This window comes from Gorilla gorilla, chromosome 9, assembly GCF_029281585.2.
Source record: "Gorilla gorilla gorilla isolate KB3781 chromosome 9, NHGRI_mGorGor1-v2.1_pri, whole genome shotgun sequence".
In the NCBI taxonomy this organism is placed as follows: domain Eukaryota; kingdom Metazoa; phylum Chordata; class Mammalia; order Primates; family Hominidae; genus Gorilla; species Gorilla gorilla.
The window spans coordinates 22,629,736-22,652,088 of NC_073233.2; the positions used below are offsets into that span (position 1 = coordinate 22,629,736).

The window sequence follows — 22,353 nt, forward strand, 5'->3', positions numbered from 1 at the left end:
CCAGCCATCCCATTACTGGGTATATACCCAAAGGACTATAAATCATGCTGCTATAAAGACACATGCACACGTATGTTTATTGCGGCATTATTCACAATAGCAAAGACTTGGAACCAACCCAAATGTCCAACAATGATAGACTGGATTAAGAAAATGTGGCACATATACACCATGGAATACTATGCAGCCATAAAAAATGATGAGTTCATGTCCTTTGTAGGGACATGGATGAAATTGGAAACCATCATTCTCAGTAAACTATCGCAAGAACAAAAAACCAAACACCGCATATTCTCACTCATAGGTGGGAATTGAACAATGAGATCACATGGACACAGGAAGGGGAATATCACACTCTGGGGACTGTTGTGGGGTGGGGGGAGTGGGGAGGGATAGCATTGGGAGATATCCCTAATGCTAGATGACGAGTTAGTGGGTGCAGCACACCAGCATGGCACATGTATACATATGTAACTAACCTGCACAATGTGCACATGTACCCTAAAACTTAAAGTATAATAAAAAAAAAAAGAAAAAAAAAACCACAAAAAAAAAATCACTTTGGAATTTTAATTAACAACTTGATAAAAAAATTAAAGATAAACTTCATAGAAGTATGGAAGCACCTTAAAGAAAAATTATGAGTGTAGTCTTGCAATACTTACTTTTGAAGGATACTAAAGTTACAGTGATTAATATAGCATAGTACTAATAAAAGTTTAGATGGAAAAATCAATGGAATAGAACCAAAATCTGATAAATGGTTCCAAATATGTAATCAGAGTGTAATAAAAGATGCCATTTCAAGTCAGAGGAGGTAAGATGGATTATTTAATAAATAGTATAGATATTTGGTTAACTGCTTGACAATAAAATTAAGTTATATTTCTAGTTGACATTATTCATCAAAACATATTTAACATGTATTATATAGGTAAGTGTTTAAAAATATAGCCAACTAATTGGATGAAAATGTAGCAGAATATTGTTCAATTTCAGGATGAAGAAGCCTTTCTAAACAAACCCCCTATAGAAAAAAGCATTAAAGAAGGGATGGAAAGATTGACAGCAAAACCAGAAAATAAAGCAAATGACAAAATGCAACATATATCACAAATAAAGTTTAATACTATTCAAACATATATTAAGAGTTCTTAGAAAACACTGAGAACTGGACAAGTCTTTTAAAGAAAAAATGGGCAACCAACATACATATGCAGTTCACAAAGGAAGAGATATTTAATTGCAAATAAATGTAGATATAACACCTCATTCTCACTAATAGTCAAAAAACTCATTAAATCAACAATGATATGTTTTTTCCCCTATAAAAATGGCAAGAAATTTTTAAATTAATAATACTTGTTATTCAGGGCAAGAGAATAAAAACCTGCCGATATTACTGGTGAGAGCACAAAATACTACACTCTTCCTGAAGGGTAACTGGCAATATGAATCAAAAGTCTTTTTAAAAAGAACAAACTCTTTGGCCCAGGAATTTCACTTTCAAGAATATAACCTAAATAACCACTAATAAGTTGATAAGTCTTAATAAAAATGTTTTCTGTTTTCAAAATAGGTGCTCTTTAAACCAACAAACAATAAAAACAACTTAAATGTTGAAGAAAAGGCCCAGTTACATTATGAAAACCTCATTTTATGCAATACTTTCTGCCAACAAAAATAATATTTTAGAAGATAACTCAATCTCAGGAAAATTCGTAATATATCATTAAGTGGGGAAAATAGATTACAAAAAAATTATAATGGGATGATTCTAATTTTATGGGGAAAAATTAACATAAGTATGCATAATTTAAAATGGAAAGAATATACAATAAGATACAGGTAGAATTAAAAGATAATTTAACTACCTTTTTGTTTTTTTGTATGTTTCTTACAAATAAATACATGCGAATTTTATAATCAGAAAAATATAAGAGCTATCAAAAACACACAATGCTTGAGATATAATATTAAATACTGATAACCCATGATTGTATGTATTCCTCAAAGATATAATTTAGATCACCATAAATTTCAGGATAATGAGAAGTAATTTAGGTGGATAATAACTGGCCTGGTTTCCACCAGAATAAAAATGTATGTTGAGTTTTGGTAGCAGTTTACTCAAACTATTTCAATACGATTTTAACTAATTTTTTCATTTTTAAATTAATATATTATTGGTACATTTTCTGTAAAAGATATTAGGATGTATGAAGAGATGGTAATGGAGAATAAATAAAGATAAATTTAATAAGAATCTTATATTTTATGCCCATAAGAAATTCAGAATAACACACAAATGAAAGTTCACATATCACAAAGAATCCAGAAAAAAAGGTTAAAGAATCTGAAAAGGCTAATTTTTCATGTGATTCACTTTTGTGATTTATACATTCCAAATATCCAAGACTAGCACATTTTTTAAATTTTGAATTCAAAATTAGAATTACATATAAAGAAAGATGGAAAGTGGGGGAGAAAATATACCCTGAAGTACAAAAACTCCATGTTGAATTATAACATAATAAAATGTTAGTTTTCACATTACTAAGAGAAAGCAGGACCCTCATCATTCATGCTGGAAAAAGCTTGCCTTTGTACAAACCATTTCTGTTCTCACTGTTATAAAAAGGAATGACTTTGGAAAGGGAAGAAAACACAGAATGACGTGCAAAGTAGCAAACACCATGTTATTGCAGCTGGATAGAGAATATGTCACTAATGACTTTCTTTGTATCCATCAATAAGTTGAGTTTCTTTTTCTTTCCAAGACAGCAAATGGCCTTTATGAGTACAAAACAGAAGTAGGGGAACTCAAAATAATATCCAATTTCCACTGGTTTCGATACATAATTAGTTAATGCAATGATTTATTAATTATTTGCTGGGAAAAAAGATGACTTCCTTTTCTCTTCACTTGAATTGAACATGACATGCCTGAAAACTAGGAAATTTTCTGTAGTAAATTCAAAATAACATTTACATTAGATAATTATTATCAAATTTTCATCTTAACTCAGATATTATCCATGACCAATAGGAAGATTCACCTAAAGTTGTTGAATAAATTCAGAAAACTAATGTAACTAAGTACCCAAATTGTTAGTGCAAATCACAGTGATGACTGTCCATAAGGATTGACAGAGTTAATGCGTGATCATGAATTTCATTCATAATGCAAAAATAATAATAATACAGCACTTCTTCTCCATAAATAAATCAGCAAGAGTTTGGTTAGTAGGCAAAAAGTATAACTCTCAACTGATAAGGTAACTTACTATCTGAATGGATTGGGATAGTCCACTTCTTAACATGTCTAAAAATAATAATATCAATCACGTATATTCAAAAGTAAAGATGTTTATTCTGATCTGAGTCAGAGACCACAAAATGCTAAACCTGATGAAATTTGAGCTTTATCAACATAGGATCGTCTGTGTATATTAATAATAACCACCAAACTTAAACTCATGAGTACTTTCTTAAGTGCCAGGTACTCTTCTAAGAACTATACATGTACTAACTTCTTAATGAGCCTATGAAGAAAATACTTGTATTATCCTCATTTTAGAGATGAGGATTATAAAACATAAAACAGGCCCGGTGCGGTGACTCACACCTGTAATCCTACCAATTTGGGAGGCCAAGACAGGCAGATCACAAGGTCAAGAGATCAAGAACATCCTGGTCAGCCTGGTGAAACCCCTCTCTACTAAAAATACAAAAATTAACTGGGCGTGGTGGTGCATGCCTGTAGTCCCAGCTACTCAGGGGGCTGAGGCAGGAGAATCGCTTGAACCTGGGAGGCAGAGGTTGCAGTGAGCTGAGATCACGCCACTGCACTCCAGCCTGGCAACAGAGTGAGACTGCATCTCAAAAGAAAAGAAAAGAAAGAAAAAGAAAAAAAGAAAACTTCAGTGGCTTGTCCAAAGTTACTCTGTCCAGTGACAGAGCCAGGATTTGAACCAAGGTAAACAGGCTTCAGAATCCCCCAATAAACCATTATGTACAGCACATTCTAGAAACATTTTTAAAGGTGCTACAGGCAACCCATTTTGATTAGAAGAAATTCTAAATAATTTGGATTCATAAATTAAGCTATTATTATAATTTTAAGAGGGAAAACTAAGACTATCTTTAGCTTAATTTGCTCATCTTTTAACATAAGGTTTTTATACTTTTTTGTGAAGTAAATTAATGAGGCATCATATCCTATAAGTTATATGTTTATAGACTAATACAAAAAGTGGGGAAATTTTTCAGTTTGTAAACATTGCAAGGAATAAAAGCTCAGAAACCTATAATATTCACCCTCTCATGTACAATCAAATGTTAGATGTAAGATTTACTGTTATAGTACAGAAGATCAGCAAATACATTGTTATACAAAATAACATCACTGCATTGACATGTTCGATATATTTTATGTTGTACCTTTAATTTCTCCAAGAAGTTCACTGGTATTTAGTCTTTCCATTTTTTCCTTCCAATCTTTTGAAAGTAGTTTTTCCATGCAGGAGGAATCTATTAAAATACAAAAGTAAGTATTAAAAATATATATTTATTACAAATTTAGAAAGTCAGTTTATGGGGAAATTCTCATTTAAGAATGCATAAAGCTGTTTTTGTTGCTGTAGCTTGAACCCCAGGATATAGAAAATTACATTATTCTATAATGTGTATTATAAAATACCACCACAAAGTTTATTTTTACCAGATAATTATTTAAACTATCATCTAAGAGAAAAAAGATAATGCTCAATAATCTGTTTTAGTATTATAATTCTATTAATATTCAATCAGCATTTGTCATTTCTTAGACTGATAGTACAGAAAAGAGGGCTCTTTCCTATTAGTTTAACATTAGATACTCCTTTTAATCCAGGCAATATTTTTTAAGTCCAAGCAAAATGTATGTGCTGTGCAAGAAACAATAACAGATAATCAGGAGAGAAGAGCCCAGTCAATCTGTAACCACTTAGTTCTTAAAAAAGAAATCTAACTTTTATAAAATATCCAATTAGAGCAAAACAAGAAGAAAATGGAATTAAGATGTTCTCTGACCCCTAGTAATAAAACTGCTAAAACTTTTCTCTTATGTAAAAACTGATACATATTTTTATTAAATAAATACCTATATAAATGCCATTTATTATTTGCCCCACTGTATTTCTAAATAGCATACTAAAATACAGGGAGTAATTACACTTGTTTTTATCAAGATTCATAAAGACTACAGAAACCCAAACTTTAGAATGTCCTGATAATTACGAAATTTTTCTCAATGAGTTATTTCTGCTCTCTATGCAAATGGATTTGCAACTGGCGCTACTGCTTACAACTATTTATTTGTATCTTTTAAGCCTCAAATCTTAACAAATAGGTCATGTTTCCAAAAGGGAATGCAGATTTAAATACTAAATCCTTAGTGCAAAGCATACTCCCATAAAACTTTAACATTCCAAGTGTCAAAATTCTGATAACTTCCTTTTAAAATTATATTTAAAACAGTTACTCCAATTCTAAATGCCTTTTCTCTCTCGTATCAACACCTATCTCTTTAGTATTTTCCCTTTCATTTTTTATTTTCTCCAGCTTCTAAATCCTCCTTGAATTTTTCAGAATGACAGTAAGGTCAAGATGGATCTAAAGGGCTTTAGAAGCTAGATAAGCTTCAGAAAAAGACCGTGAGCCCTGGCTAAGAGATGAGAAGACCACTGCATGGTTAGAAAGTATTGGTGAAAAAACAATTAACATTTGTCTGTGACACTATCAATCAATCAAGGAAGGGATAGAATCCAGATCAGCGTGTTGTAAAAACGGCTGATGAAGAACAACCATCCGAACTGGCTATCACAGAGCTGAAGTTCTTTCTAAATAGAAGTCAGCTTGATTTTATTAAATGAAAGCTCCTTGCCCATTCCCTTACTTCTTCCCTCCCGTTTTCCTTCCTTCCTACCTTCCTTCTTTCTTTATTCCATTATTTCCTATTATTTTCTCAGTCTTCAACAAATGATCTACTAGTGTGCTTCAAAATTGGATTCTGAGTGATGTTCCAATGGAGCCTACATGCAGATGCATATGTTCGGGTTGCATTTAATTGCTTAAATAGCCTCTTACTATTTTTTATTCAAATTCAGAAATGAGATATATATTTTGTTCTATACTTATTTTGTTTTTATGCTAAAGTCATAAAAATGATAATACTACGTTAAGAGTTAGGAAGCAATTCTTCAAATCCATGCCTGTCACAGATTGCTTTTTCTCAAATCAGGTTTGAATTTCTGAAAGAGATTGATATAACATTAGAGTATGGATAAGAATAGTCAACAAAAAGTTTTTATTTTAATATCCTACCCAATTCTGTTTTTTTTATCCTTTCATATGTTATATCCATTCACTAAGCTAATAATTACTGATACAGTTACAAAAGCATAACTTTTTTAGCTAAAGTTTGAGTTGAGAGCATATAGCATAGTAGTCAAAGATAAAAGCCCAATTTATTTGTAATAATAACAAATTCAGAGCAAGTCCATATACTAGGATTAAATGCATGTTAGGATGTAAAACAGGCTAAAATATGTCTCTCATTTCTATAAATAGACCTGAAATCTTTTAGAGCTCCAAGAAAAGAATGCTAAAACTTCATGGGAGAAAAAGAGAGCTATATGAACAACAGGAATACACACTTCAAATATAAATCAAACCATGTGGACACAGCTTTATATAAAAGCTACTCATTAATAAAATGGCTAATAACTTCAAAGCGTTTCGCATTCCTATTAGAAAATTAATCCTTACTGCAATGTTCAGTTAATCTAGCTATATGAGTTCCCATTTCAGTAGAAGAAATTGAGGGAAAAAATAAAGCAGCCTTTGCATATCTACATTTTCAGCCATGAAAATATTTAATAGCAACCACTGATTGCCTTTATCTATAGGACAATGAAAGTTAGTACATACAAGCTTATCAATGTTTAATCTCAGGACTAGGAGATTCCAGGAAGACTCGAACCTGTAAGAAAGTCTCTTGACAAATGACTGCTTTCTACCCCATTATCTGACTGCCAAACCTCTAGAGGCATACCACAATTGGTGCTAAGCATTCTCCATGTAATAATAGAAAGTAAGTAGGATGAGATTTTTTCTCAGAAGTGAATTGTTACTAAGCGCTCTATAAGCAGAAGACACTACTGCTACCACCAAAAGGTTCCTGATTTGAAATGAGAAAATATGTAATTGATACAAAGTTACAAATAAAATTTATGTTTTCAAATTTCTATCTCAAAACAATATCCAGGTATGGGTACAAATTAAAAGTAAGGATCCATTCCCTTTGTGCCACATTCCTCAACTACATTAATGGGACATTAGTATTACAGAGGCAATTGATCAGATCAGACTTTGATCTATTCTGATCAAGCATAAATGCAAAAATCAAAGTGGTAAAAATAAGTAAAGAAGGCCTGTTTGCATTATGTACATGGAAAGAATAAGATCACACTGAGTGGCTTTAACACAGTAATCATGTAAGATTCCAAATGGAAAAAAAGGACTGAACAGCCCCAAGACACTCTTGGATTATTTTATAAACATAAATATATTTTACAAATTAATTTGAAAACAATTAACCAATTAGTTACAATGCTGCCACCATCCTCAAAACAATTAAACAATATGCAGTAAATTTATTATCTGACTTTGACTTTTCCAAGTTTAATGTCTTTAAGTTGTCATCATCTGAAAAACAGGAGAGAAAATATATGCTTTTTGGAAATGGGAATAAAGAATCACAACATTATAGCATGAAAAATGTCACCATAATATGTACATATTTTTTAAAAATGAATGTAAGTCATAATGCTAAAGTAGCATTATGCTAAAGTCGTATTGAAATAGAAAATGCCAAAATTAATTCCTCTTACTTTGAAAGAATCTGTTTCCATTAACCAATATTTATTCAATGAAATGCAGGACTTTATCTTCTCTAATTTTTATAAATAATAATGATTAAAAGAGTACTATCAAAAATCGCGAGCTGGACTTCAGTTCTCACCTATAATTTAAGCAAGGATGTAAACGTTTTGATGTATTACAAATTATTAGTTGCATTGTTTCTGGTTTTTTCTTTCCCTTTTCAAATTAAAGCTTTTCTCTTTCAAGAAATTTGAGAGAAAAGGAAGATAGAATTCAGAACTATTTTGTTTTTAAAATATCATGCATAATAAATTACAAAGCAATGTTTCTGCTTCCCAAGTACTTAGGTTTTGGGCCAGGTAAGTCAAGAATGCTTTATCACAGCTGAGTAATGTTTTTGCTAATTAACTTAGTAATTAATTTTATGATGTAAGAAAAATGAAAAGAAAGAGTATGTGAGATATTGATTTCCTAATCTGTATGATGATATTTTGGGAACAATTTTAAATTACTTCTAGTCAGACAAATCTGCAGCAGTATTAACTCCCACACTGTACAAAATAAAGGTATTTCAGATAGATCAAAAATAAATAAATAAATTGTCATTAAACTTACAGCATGGGGAAGAGGAAGAGATAATGTGACAAATCTTTATTGCGCTTTACAACAATCTACCTATAAGCAAACACTTCTTTTCCTTTTACCTCGTGATATTTAAACTTAGAAATGCTAAAACACTAGAAACAACATAAAAAATATCTTCAAAATATTTTAGTGAGGAGAACAATTACTGCTGGCTCTATGTGCAGATTTTCTATTGCTTATTAACACTTTGAGAAAATAGTAAAGCAATTCCTTTTATTTTTACCATAGGAATCATAAATTTCAAATGTAATAAATTTTTCTATTTACCCAAGAACAATGATAACTTATCAAAAGTATCCATGACCTTGGTTTACAATTAAATCCAGCAAAATATATTTATATCCCCACTGATTATCCATCCCACATTTTTCATTAGGAAACACAGAGTTGCACATGCCAGTTACTGTACATTTTTCCACAGTGGCAAGTGCTCCACAATACAGTGGGATAAAATTGGAACTTGGAGAGCTTGAAGAGCACTCTTAAATTTTAATTAAAACCCTCCAAGCTCACTAAAAATAATTAGACACTAAAATGTGCCAGTTTTATTTTGAAGTCACTATAACGTACAAAGCACACTCCCTGACGACTGCTCATGCTCTTCTCTCTCTCTCCCCCCCTCTCCCTCTCTCTCCAATGAAACAACTGATTTTCCAAATAAGAACAAGGGAGTATAAATAGAGGCTGTTTTCAGGCCTGCTCTTCACGCTGGGAAGCTGACAGAAAGACAGCGGAGTGGGTTTTTCAGACTACACCAAATAAACCTAGAATAACTTCCCTAACCAAGAGTACGAATCACTAACAAACTCTAGATAAAATCCAGTCTGCAAGTAACACCATGAGTTATATTACTGTTCTTTTTTGATCCAAAAGTCAAACCTTTAACCTCTTAAATGTTTTTGCTATCTTAAAATATCTCATACAATACTATATTCCGTCCTATTTTTAGCCAAGCAGCAAGAGAAAGCATGCCTTTCCCATACAGCAGGGCAATGATATAAACATCAACACAGATGCTCTGCCAGGAGGAGCTGGACTTCTCAAGCACTTGATCATTAAGGAATGCACCAACTGTTTCGGATAATCTCGTGCCAGCTCCCCTTTTGCTCCACACTCCCCTCTGGGAGTGGCCAATCTTGTCCTGGTCCTAATTTTTCATTTTACTCCTTCATAACACCCCTCCCCCATTACCAAAAAGATGAGAAATGGCATTTATGCCTAGCAATGAAAAAGCAGGCTCACTTCCCCAAACAGACCAAAACTTTAAAACAATTAACCCTCCCCTCTTCTTTCAGATAAATTACTAAGTATAAAATGCAATCTGTTTCCTTTGTTTACTCAATATGAACAATTTGTAAATGACTCAAGGATAAAATTCAGAAAATGTTGTGCTAAATTAGAACCATTATAAACATGCTAATGACTCAATGCTTGAGTAAAACATGCATGATCGGTGTGAAAAAATAGATTTAGTTCCTGTGAAATTCTGTTGTGCTGCCTTAAAACGATTTGGTCATTAAATCAGATATATTCCTTCCAGGAAAAATGTTAATTCCAAAACCACTTTACTAGATAATATAGTGTGTGTGTGTGTGTGTGTGTGTCTGTGTGTGTGTCTGTGTGTGTGTGGCAGTGGAAGCTATTGGAAATGTAATTAGAACTGTTAGATGCAAGATTTTGGAATGCTCATAAGGAAGAAAAAGCTCCATACCACATTTGAAACCTGCACATACACATACAGACATCATCATAATCGGTACAATATTCTCTTTATACACAATTTTTATCTGCCAAATTCTTAGATATTTTTTTCATAGGCATTCCTTAAAACCAGTACTTAACATACGTCAATGAAAGTCACATTGTTCTATAGGTGCAGGTAAGAGTTATCTCTTTTATCTGCTTTCCAAGGCTGCCTAACACCTATAACAACAACAGGAATTGTTCAAAAGCAACTTCTGAAATTTCCTTCAAAGCACAACTGTTATCAATGCCAATCTAGAAAAAGAGGGAAACATACAGCAGATGATTCAGAAACCTATGGCCTGCTGCTATAACTAAAAAAGACTTCAATGATCATAAAGACCAATACCCTCATTTCAGAAATGAGAAAGCAGAGTCAAGATAACGAAGTCACCTGTCTTGCCAATGTCAAAATGTTGGTGACAGAGCCCTAACTTCAGTGCAGTGCTTGTTTTGCTGACATGACTATTTAAATCATTATTTGAACATAGGTTTGATTGTCCCCACAATGTAGTATCCAAAAGTGAAAAATAAAAAAATTTCTAATTATTTGCTTCAGATATGAAGTAAGACACTCTAATTCTTTGGAGAGGGGTGCAAAAAATCCTGCATATTGCAATGAAAACCAATAGTGGTCAACTGCCAGTTCTCCTATGCACACTCACTTATGCTGGTTTTCCTTTCCTCCACAATTCTTTTTCCATAATGCTTTATTTTGTTTGAATTAAAAGCTCTCCTTTTCTGAATACCATCCACTAATGAATAGGTAACAGTTTCCTAAAATTACTGTTGAACTCATAAGGTAATTCCTTCCAAGGTAAATTTTATTTTCATCTATCAGAAGTACATGTGCAGGCTGAAGCCTTGGTTTTTCACTGTATCTTATTGCCCAGGAGGCCTTCAGATGTTCCACAATTTTAATGGAATAAAAACATTCCATTAGAAACTATGGCTGTCCATGTTGCTAAAATATTACTCATCGTGACATCTTCTCTATCCCCTATTTTCTGCTCCTGCTTTTTGGGTTCTACAACTATTTGTTTTATTTTTACTTTTTAAAATACATACTTCACTTTTTTAAAACTGTATTCTAATTTCTGTGGAAATAATAATTTCTGTATCCAGTGTGTCCTATATTCTTTATTTTGTTTTCTTTGGGAAAATATTTCTGACTGCTGTTGTCTTGATGAGAGTGGTCAATCATAGTTCTGTGTTGCTTGCCTTCTACTGCTCCCCCTTGCCACACAAAGAGAAATTCAATCCAATCAGAATTACTTGCTGGAACTATCTAAAGGCTCTCTCATGCTCAGGTTGGAAGCTATATGCATGTGGACAGTCATGACCATCCCACCTGGCACATAGATAGAGCCTGCCTGCAATAAGAGTGAATGAAGCCAAAAATACAAAGAAAAGCAGAAGGAGCAGCAATAAGAATGGATACAGAAAACAATCTTTACCTCATGTTAGCATACTTACACCCCAAAATAGATAAAACAGAATTTTATTCCTGGGCTTTTGGTAATGTAAGCCAATACATTCCTATTAATTTGAGTTGGGTTTCTGCAAGTTGCAACTTAAAAAAATCTAAACATTATGAAAACCATAACCAAAAGTGTCATACATACACGAATGTGCTATATTCTAAATTTTAACCATCTGGAAACCACCAAAGAGTTAACTTGTACTACCACATTGAAATATTTATTATGTATACAGTCATGAGCTGCATAAAGACAAACTCCACATACAATGGCAGTCTTGCATAAGAGTATAATGTCATATATTTACTGTAACTTTTCTATGTTTAGATCCACAATTATTTATCATTGTATTACAACTGCCTACAGTGTTTAGTACAGTAACATGCTGCACAGGTTTGTAGCCTAAGATCAATAGGTTATACTATATAGCCTAGGTGTGTACTAGGCCATACCATGTAGGTTTGTGTAAGTACCCTCTATGATGTTTGCATGACAATGAAATTGCCTAAGGATGCATTTCTCTGAATGTATCCTCATTGTCAAGCGACATGTGACTGTACTTTGAAATAAACTTCTTGCTTCATTGAAAGATATAAGAAGACCTTAAGGTAAATGTTTAAAGCATTGCTACTTACAATAACTTGTCTATATAAATTAGGACTTTCTCAACATGATGCAACCAAAAGAAAACACACCAGAAATTAAGTGAAAACTGAGGCTCATTAAAAAAAAAACCTTTCCTCTGAGATCAGCAGTCCCTAATTTCAAAGTTACATGTTCAAAACAGCTTCACTGTTCTGATTAATTGACTTCATATTTAATGTCATAATATTAAATTATAAAATAAGTTTTTACTGATAAAATATCCATTTTTATCTATTTTACTTTATATATTGGCAATCCACAAAAGATCAATTTAAAACAAGGTTATAGTCCTCAATTTGGTTTTAAGGACCCTTTATAGTTTGACCCTGGTGATTAAGTTCCTATTATTCTATTTACTTGAAACTCTTCTTTTTGTCCAAATGAGTACACCAAGCATGCCTATCTCCACTGTACATACCTGTGCTTTTTCACTTCCCCTCTTTGATCACCACATCCTCCTGACCTGAATGTCTCCCCACTTTTTGACTTACGAAAAACCCTCCTATTCTACTGTGCCTACATCAAATGCCACCTCCTCAATTATGCCTTGATTCATCACTTCAAACATAAATTCTCGTCTCCTCAAGGAAAATAATTAACACTTGCCGAGCACATATCTGTCAGGCACTGTATTTTTTATATTCTTCTCATGTATTAATCAACTAATTTAACTCTAAATTTCATGACTCCTTTTACATCTACCACCACTAGTACTTATCAGTTTTTACCACCATCTGATTAATTATGTGATCAAGTTTATACCACAATATGATAACTACATATTAAGTTTCTTGATGGTCAGGGAATGTTTCTGATACCACTTTGTGTTTTTCCATAATGCTTAACCCAGAGCTCTGCACATAATAAGTGCTAAAACTAATTCCTTGATATACATAAAAAGATCAAGACTATTGTGTGTCAAGCAGCTATAAAACTAGTTTTTTTAGTTAACTATATTCATATATAATTTACATATAATAAAATGCACCCATTTAAAATATAAATTTAATAAGTTTTGACAAATTATATACTCATGTAGCTCCACCCCCCCGAAAGAAGATACAGAACATTTCTAAAAAGTTATCTTATGCTCCCTTTCCAGGCAATCATCCATGCTCCTGGACTCAGGCAACCACTGATATGATTTCTATCACTATAAAATAATTTTGCCTATTCTTGAATTTCATAAAAATGAAAGTATACAATATATTCTTTTTTGGATATGGATTCATTCACTCAGCATAAAGTTCTTGAGATTCATTCCTGTTGTAGCATGAATTAGTAGTCTGGTCCTTTTTATTAATTTCCATTTTATGAACACACCACATAATGTGTGTATAATGTGTATCTATTCATCTGTCTATGGACATGTGGGTTGTTTTCAGTTTAGATGTATTAGAAATAAAACTAATATACAAATTCATTCACAAGTCTTTTTATGAATATATATCTATTTTTCCCCCTTAAAAATTGAATTTCCTGTAAAATTGGGTAGCTATGTGCCTGACTTTATTTTTATAAACTGCCAAAAGGTTTTCCAAAGTGGTTGCACCATTTTATACTTCTACCAACAATGTATGAGTGTTCTAGTTGTTTCATATCCTCAACAATATGTCTTAGTGTTAGCACTTTAATTTTGTCACCCAGAGGATAAGAAGTGGTATTTTAATGTAGTTTTATTTATATTTCCTTAATGATTAAGATATTGAGCATATTTTCATATGCTTTTTGACCATTCATATATATTTTGCCCATTTTTACACTGGGTTGTGAAGTCGTCTCTCAAATATATGTAATGTAAACATTTTTACCTAGTCTACAGCATGCCTTTTTGTTTTCACAAGGTGTCTTTTGAGGAGCTAGAGTTTTCACTTTAATGTGATTTGATTATCAATTTTTTAATGACTAGTATTTTCTGGATTCTCTCTATGAAATTTTTGTCTTTTCAATATCACAAAGATTTTTTTCCTATGTTTTCTTCTAGAAACTTTAGAGTTTAGTTTTATATTTAGGTCTATGATCAATTTTAATTTATTTTGTATGTATGGCATGAGGTAAAAGATAAAGTCAGTTTTCTTTCATATAAATATCCAGTTGTTCCAGCAACATTTGTCAAAAAGATTATCTTTTTCCCAATGAATTATCTTGTCTTAACTGTTGAAAATCAAATGACTGTGTATAGAGTGTGTATGTGCGTGTGTATTTGTGTGTGTGTGTTTGTAGATCTATTTCTTAATTCTCTTTTCTGTTCTATTAATCAATTCATTATCCTCACTATAATACCAAACTGTCTTCATTGTTGCAGCCTTATAATAAGCTTTGAAATCACGTGGAATAAGAATTTGTTCTTCTATTTCAAATTTGTTTTGGCTACGCTAGGTCCTTTGCATTTTCAGATAACTTTTAGAATTGGTTTGCCTACCAAAAAAGAAAAGACTTTCTGGAATTCTGATTGAATTTGTCTTGAATTTACAGGCAATTTTTAAGACTATATTTAATATTAGCATTTAAAGATATAAATTTCCTTCTAAGTATTACTTTAGCTGCATCCCACACATTTTGTTAGGTTGGGTTTTCATTATCATTTAGTTTAAAATACTTTACAATTTTCCTTGTTCTTTCTTCTTTGGTAAATGGTTTATTTAGAAATATGTGGTTTAATTGCCAAATAATTTGAATTTAAAAATGTTTCATTTTGTTATTGATTTGTACTTCATTTCCATGTCAGAAAATATACCCATTATAGTTTCATTCATTTTACATTTGAGATTTGTTTTATAGTCCAGCATATGCCTTATCTTGGGGATGTTCCTTATTCCCTTGAAAATAATAATTATCCAGATGTTTTTTAGTGTAGTGTTCTAGCAACATCAATTAGGTTAAGTTGATAATTTTGTTCAGGTCTTCTACAGTCTTACAGAGTTTTCTGTCTACTTGTTTTATCATATTCTAAAAGAGGTGTGTTAAAATCACCAAGAATAATTAGACTGTGGCTGTGTCTTTTTCTTCTTTTAGTTCTGTCATTATTTTGCTTCATGTATTTTAAAGCTCTGTTATTATTAATACATGTATATATGCAGAAATATTATGTCTTCTTGGTTAATTGAACCTTTAATCATTATGAAACGTCCTTCTTTATCTCTGATAATATTCCTTTTCCTGGAGTCTACTTTTATATTAATATAGCCTTTTAAGCCTTCTTATCATTAGTGTTTTCATGGTACATCTTCAAAAAACTTTTAACATATTTACATCTTTATATTTATTATGTCTCTTGTAGTTAGCATATTAATTGGGTCTTGTTTTTTGTTAATCCAATCTGATAATCTCTGCCTTTTAAAAATTAGTATAATTAGTCCATTTAAATTTAATGTAACAACTGTTAAGTCTACCATCTTCCTATTTTTAATTTGTCCTTTGTTCCTTTGTTCTTCTTTTCTTGGCTTTTTAATTATTTTTTTTTTAGAATTCTACTTATCTCCTCTGTTGGTTTATTAACTATACCTCTTTATTTCATTATTTAAATGATTGACCCAGGGTTTATTATATGCATCTTTAACTTACAACAGTCTACCTTCAATAATATACCATTTCAAATACAATGTAAGGAACTTTAAAACACCTTTATTGTGTATTATTGCTGTCATAGGTATTAGTTCCACATGTTTTAAACCTCATTATACATGGTTATTGTTTATTCTATAGAATCAATTATATTTTAAGTAAATTAATCATTAGAAATTAAATGTCATATATTTGCCTCCAGAGTAACCATTTACAGTAATCTTCATTACTTTTTAAAATCTAAGTTTCCATCTAGTATTATTTTCTTCAGCCTGAAGAAGTTTTTTAAAATTTTTAAAATTAAAATCTGCTAGCAATAAATTGTCTGAACTTTTATTTTTCTTTAATGTCTTTATTTCACCTTCAGATGTGAATATTTTTTCTAATTATAAAATTGTAGGTTGCAATTTTTTTAGGACCTCAAAGTATGTCATTGTGATATCTAACTGAACTGCTTCTGATGTGAGGAATCATTTCTATCTTTGCTCCACTGTATATAACATATCTTTGGCTACTTCTAAGACTCTCTTTCATTTGTTTCCAGCCATTTGATTTTGATGTGCTTTGGTATACATTCTTCCCTGTGTTTATACTTCTTGGATCTAAGGGATTATATTTTTTAACAAATTTATTTATTTTTAATTTTTCATTATTATGGGCACATAATAGTTGTATATATTTACAGGTACATGTGATGTTTTGATACAAGCATGCAATGTGTAAATATCAAATCAAGGTAACTTGGGTATCCATCACCTTAAGTATTTGCCATTTCTTTGTGTTAGAAACATTCCAATTCTATTCTTCTAGTTATTTTTAAATACATAGCAAATTATCATTAACTATAGAAACCCTCCTGTGATACCAAATACTAGCTCTTTTTCATTATATATATTTTTGTACCCATCAACTATCCCCATTTTATCCCCTGCTCCCCATTATCCTTCCCAGCTACTGGTAATCATCATTCTACTATCTATGTCTGTGAGTTCATTTGTTTTTTAAGCTCTCACATATGAGTGAGAATATGTCACAAATATCTTTCTGTGACTGGCTTATTTTTCTTAACGTAATATCCTTTTGTTGAATCCATGTTGTTGTAAACAACAAGATTTTATTCCTTTTTATCTCTGAATAATATTTATTGTGTATATGTGCCATGTACCACATTTTATATCCATTCATCTGTTGATAGACACTTAGGTTGACTCCGTATTTGGCTATTGTGAGTAGTGCTGCAATAAATATGGAAATGCAGACATCTCAATATACTGATTTCCTTTCTGTATTAGTCCATTCTCATGCTGCTATAAAGAACTGCCCGAGACTGGGTAATTTATAAAGAAAACAGCTTTAATTGACTCACAGTTCTGCAGGGCTGGGGAGGCCTCAGGAAATGTACAATCATGGTAGAAGGGAAAGCAAACATGTCCATCTTCACATGGTGATAGGAAGGAGAAGAATGAGAACTGAGTAAAGTGGGAAGCCCCTTATAAAACCATCAGATCTTACGAGAACTTACTGTCACAAGAATAGCATGGGGTAAACCACCTACAATTACCTCCCACCAGGTCCCTTCCATGACACATGGGGACTATAAGAACTACAATTCAAGATGAGATTTGGGTGGGGAAACAGCCAAACCATATCATTTTGCCCCTGGTCCCTCCCAAATTTCATGTCCTCACATTTCAAAACACAATAATGCCCTTCCCACAGTCCCCAAAGTCTTAACTCATTTCAGCATTAACTCAAAAGTCTAAGTCCAAAATCTCATCTGAGACAAGGCAAGACCCTTCTGCCTATGAGCCTGTAAAATCAAAAGCAAGTTAGTTACTTCCTAGATAAAATAGGGGTACAGGCATTGGGTAAATACACCCATTCCAAATGGGAGAAATTGGCCAAAACAAAGGGGTTACAGGCCCCACGCAGGTCTGAAATCCAATAAGGCAGTCATTAAACCTTAAAGTTCCAAAATGACCTCCTTTGACTCCATGTCTCACATCCAGGTCATGCAGATACAAAAGGTGGGCTTCCATGGCCTTGGACAACTCTGCCTCTGTGGCTTTGCAAGGTAAAGCCCAACCCCTGGCTGCTTTCAGTGGCTGGCATTGAGTGTCTGTGGCTTTACCAGGCACACAGTGCAAGCTGTCGGTGGATCTACCATTTTGGGGTCTGGAGAATGGTGGCCCTCTTCTCACAGCTCTACTAGGCAGTGCCCCAGTGGGGACTCTGTGTAGGGGTTCCAATCCCACATTTTCCTTCCACACTGCCCTATCAGAGGTTCTCCATGACAGCTCCACCTCTGCAGCAAACTTCTACCTGGACATCCTGGTGTTTCCATACATCCTCTGAAATCTAGGCAAAGGTTCCAAAACCTCAATTCTTGACTACTGTGCACCCTCAGATCCTACACCACGTGAAAGCTGCCAAGGGTTGGGCCTTGCACCCTCTGAAGCAACAGCCTGAGCTGTACTTTTGCCCCTTGTAGCCACAGCTGGAGCTGAAGCAGCTGGAATGCAAGGCATCATATCCCAAAGCTACACAGTGAAGGGGGGGCCTTGGGCCTGGCCCACAAAACCATTTTTCCCTCGTAGGCCTGTGATGGGAGGGGCTGCTGTGAAGGTCTCTGACATGCTCTGGAGACATTTTCCCCATTGTCTTAGTGACTAACACTTGGCTCCAGCTGGGCATGGTGGCTCATGCCTGTAATCCCAGCATTTTGGGAGCCCAAGGAAGGCAGGTTATGAGGTCAGGAGATTGAGACAATCCCGGCTAACATGGTGAAACCCCATCTCTACTAAAAATACAAAAAGAAAATTAGCTGGGCATGGTGGCACATGCCTGTAGTCCCAGCTACTCGGGAAGCTGAGGCAGGAAAATCACTTGAACCCAGGAGGCAGAGGTTGCAGTGAGCCAAGATCGCACCACTGCACTCCAGCCTCAGCAACAGAGGCTCTGTCTCAAAAAAAAAAAAAAGAAAAAGAAAAAGAAAAAGAAAAAAAAATGGCTCCTTGTTACTTATGCAAATTTCTGCAGCAGGCTTGAATTTCTCCCCAGAAAATGGGTTTTTCTTTTCTATCACATCGTTAGGCTGCAAATTTTCCAAACTTTTATGCTCTGCCTCTTCTTGAACACTTGGCCGCTTAGAAATTTCTTCTGCCAGATATCTTAAAGCATCATTCTCAAGTTGAAAGTTCCACAAATCTCTAGGGCAGGGACAAAGTGCTGCCAGTCTCTTTGTAATGCAAAACAAGAGTCACCTTTGCTCCAGTTCCCAACAAGTTCCTTATCTCCATCTGAGCCCACTTCAGCCTGGACTTCACTGTCCATATCACTATCAGAATTTTGGTCAAAGCCATTCAACAAGTCTCTAGGAAGTTCCAAACTTTTCCACATCTTCCTATCTTCTTCTGAGCACTCCAAACTGTTCCAACCTCTGCCTGTTATCCAGTTCCAAAGTCACTTCCACATTTTTGGGTATCTTTGTAGCAGCACAAAATTCTACCAGTAGCAATTTATGTGACATGTACCAATAATAAATTTACCAAATTATACCAAAAATAAATTTATCAGACCCAGTACCAGGGTCTGATAAATGCCACCAGGTAGAAAGCCAAGCTAATCTCATGGCTTACTTTATTTTCCTTCTCTCATATATTGCAGTCTAGTGCTAACTATTGTCTAATTTCTTAAAACAGTTATTTCATACAGTTGATCAAGAGTTCTCATTGTTTATATTAGGAGGTTAATTCCAGTACCAGTCACTTCTTTATGGCCAGAAGCAGAAGTAGAATATTACTTTTTAAAAGACTGTTGTCTCAGAAAATGATTCTCTACCATTTACTTTTTTAAAAGACAGTTTAGGGGTTTCCCCACTAAGTTTCTATTAATATTTTGGCTTTCATTTAGAGGCAGAGGGGAAGCCAATCTTTATAAAGCAGGAGTCCCCAACCCCTGGGCCATGGACTGGTACCAGCCTTACTGGTACCAGCATTACCACCTGAGCTCTGCCTCCTGTGAGATCAGCAGTGGCGTTTGATTCTCATAGGACTGAGAACCTTACTGTGAATGGCACATGCAAGAGATCTATACTGTGCTCTCCTTATGATAAAGAATTTTGAGTGCCATTAAATTTTATAAAACATAATTGCAAGCCATGGCCTTGCCTTTTTTAGAATAATAGAATATCAAGGCTAAAAGAGCTTCTGGAGATTTAACAGAATGAAAATAGGAAACCATAAGCTTAAAACCTAGCATTAGAAATTATATCACATATAAATGGACTAAGAATGACATATTAAAGAAAGATAGTAAAAAGCGAATGAAAACCAGATCTCAATTAGGTTGTTTATAACAGATAAACTTTAACTATAAAAACACAAAAAATATTCAAAGTAAACAAGATAAGTGGGGTTATATCATGTAAACACTAACTCCAAAAAATCTGATGTAGATGTATTAATATCAGATAATTAATACTCTAAGTCAAGAAGCATCAATAAAGAAAAGTATTACATAATAATTACAGGAACAATCCAACAATCCTAAAATTACATAAAACCAATAACATAAACCAAAGCTGACAAAGAAAAATAAGATATATCCACATGATTGAGATTTTAACATAGCTGCCTCAATAGAATAAGAGAAAAATCAACAGAGGTATAGAATATTTAAATAATAAGATTAACTTACATTAACTAATTCACATATATCAAACATTACACTCAACAATTACAAAATATACATTTTGTTCAAGTGCACATAGAAAATGACTCATATAGATCACATGTTGAATGATAAATCAAGTCTAAACAAATTTTAAAACCATAGAGGGTATGGCCTTTTATCACAATGGAATCAAAACAGAATTCTGTAATAGAAATATAACTAGAAAACCCCTCAAATGATTGGGATTTAAACAACACATTAAAAAAATCTATGGGGAAAAAATAAACAGTGAAAATTAGAAAATATTTCAAACTGAGTTATAATGAAAATCTGACATCTCAAATTTTTATGTCTGCTAATGCAGTTATTAGAACTTTAAATTCGTATATTACAAAAGCAGAAAGGTTAAAAATTAATTACCTAAGCTCTATCTTAAAAGCTGGAAAAAGAAATAAACGCCCAAAAATGAACAATTAAGGAAATACCAGAGAGCATCAGTGAAATAGAAACTGTAGTCTCACAGAGCAAAATAAGCAAAACTAAAAGATAGTTCTTTGAAAAGATTAATGAAATTAATAAACTTTTAGGAAGATTGATCAAGTAATAAAGAGCAAAAACATTATTTATATCAATAATGAAAAAGGAGACATTATTCCATATATATGTATTCTTACAGACATTGATAAAGAGAATAGTATGAAGAAGATTATGCTAATAAATTTGAAACTTTAAATAAAACAGAAAACTTCCTGCAAAATATACATATCAAAATAGAAAACACAAATAGTGCTATATAAAGATATTGGATCTATAATGTAAAGCCCTCTCACAGAGATGACTCCAGGTCCTGATTGCCACACTGGTGAATTGTTCCAAACATTCATGGAGGAAATAATACCAATGTAGTACAAACTTGGGAAACACTATCCAACTCATGTTAGGGGACCAGCCAAATATCGACAAGGACATTATGAAAAAAAAATAACTTCCAGAATCTCCGTCATAATCATAGATGCAAAAATTCTCAAAAAAATTAGCAAATATAATCTGACAATATATAAAAGGACCAAGAGGGTTTATTCCAGGAATGCAAAGTTGCTTGAAGATTCAAACACCAATCAATATAACATAATAAACATAAAAAATCACATAATTATATAAGATGCAAATAAAACACTTTATAACATTCAGTATCCATTCGTAATTTTCTTTTTAAAAAAAAGAACTCTCAGCAATGTAAGACTAGGAGAGTACCTTCAGAAAACCTCATTATTAATGGTAAAACAATGAATGCTTTCGTCTGAATTCAGGAACAAAACAAAAATATCTACTATTACTCCTCTATGCAATATTATCCTGGTGATCTTAGAGAAATAAGAAAAAGAAGCAAAAAGAACATATCGTAGACTTCCCGTTTCCAGTCCAGCATATAAGGAACTCAGCAGTCTTCACTTCATCCTAACAAGTAAAAAGCTGAATAAACTGAAAAGTCAACAGCTCTTCTTAGATTCGTCAGAGAAGTGAGGTCACCCAACAGATTGCTGCCCCTCAGATTCCAGAGAAAGACAGGCAAAAACAGAGAATCACAGCTTACCAGAGCAGAAACCCAGGAACAGAAACCTCCACGGGAACCAGTGTCGGTAGGAACTTTGGAACTGTGATCTACGAACTGCTG

General features: G+C 33.1%; 1 protein-coding gene across 15 annotated transcripts in view; it reads right to left on the minus strand.

The window, feature by feature from the left end:
* Positions 1-22,353, minus strand: part of SOX6 (SRY-box transcription factor 6) — a 641,322-nt gene that overhangs the window by 257,886 nt on the left and 361,083 nt on the right. For all 15 annotated transcript variants that reach the window (XM_055355890.2, XM_063710998.1, XM_063710997.1 and 12 more), the window contains one exon: positions 4,444-4,533. In XM_055355890.2, coding sequence (XP_055211865.1) covers positions 4,444-4,533 — 90 coding nt within the window. The remainder of the gene's footprint in view (positions 1-4,443; positions 4,534-22,353) is intronic.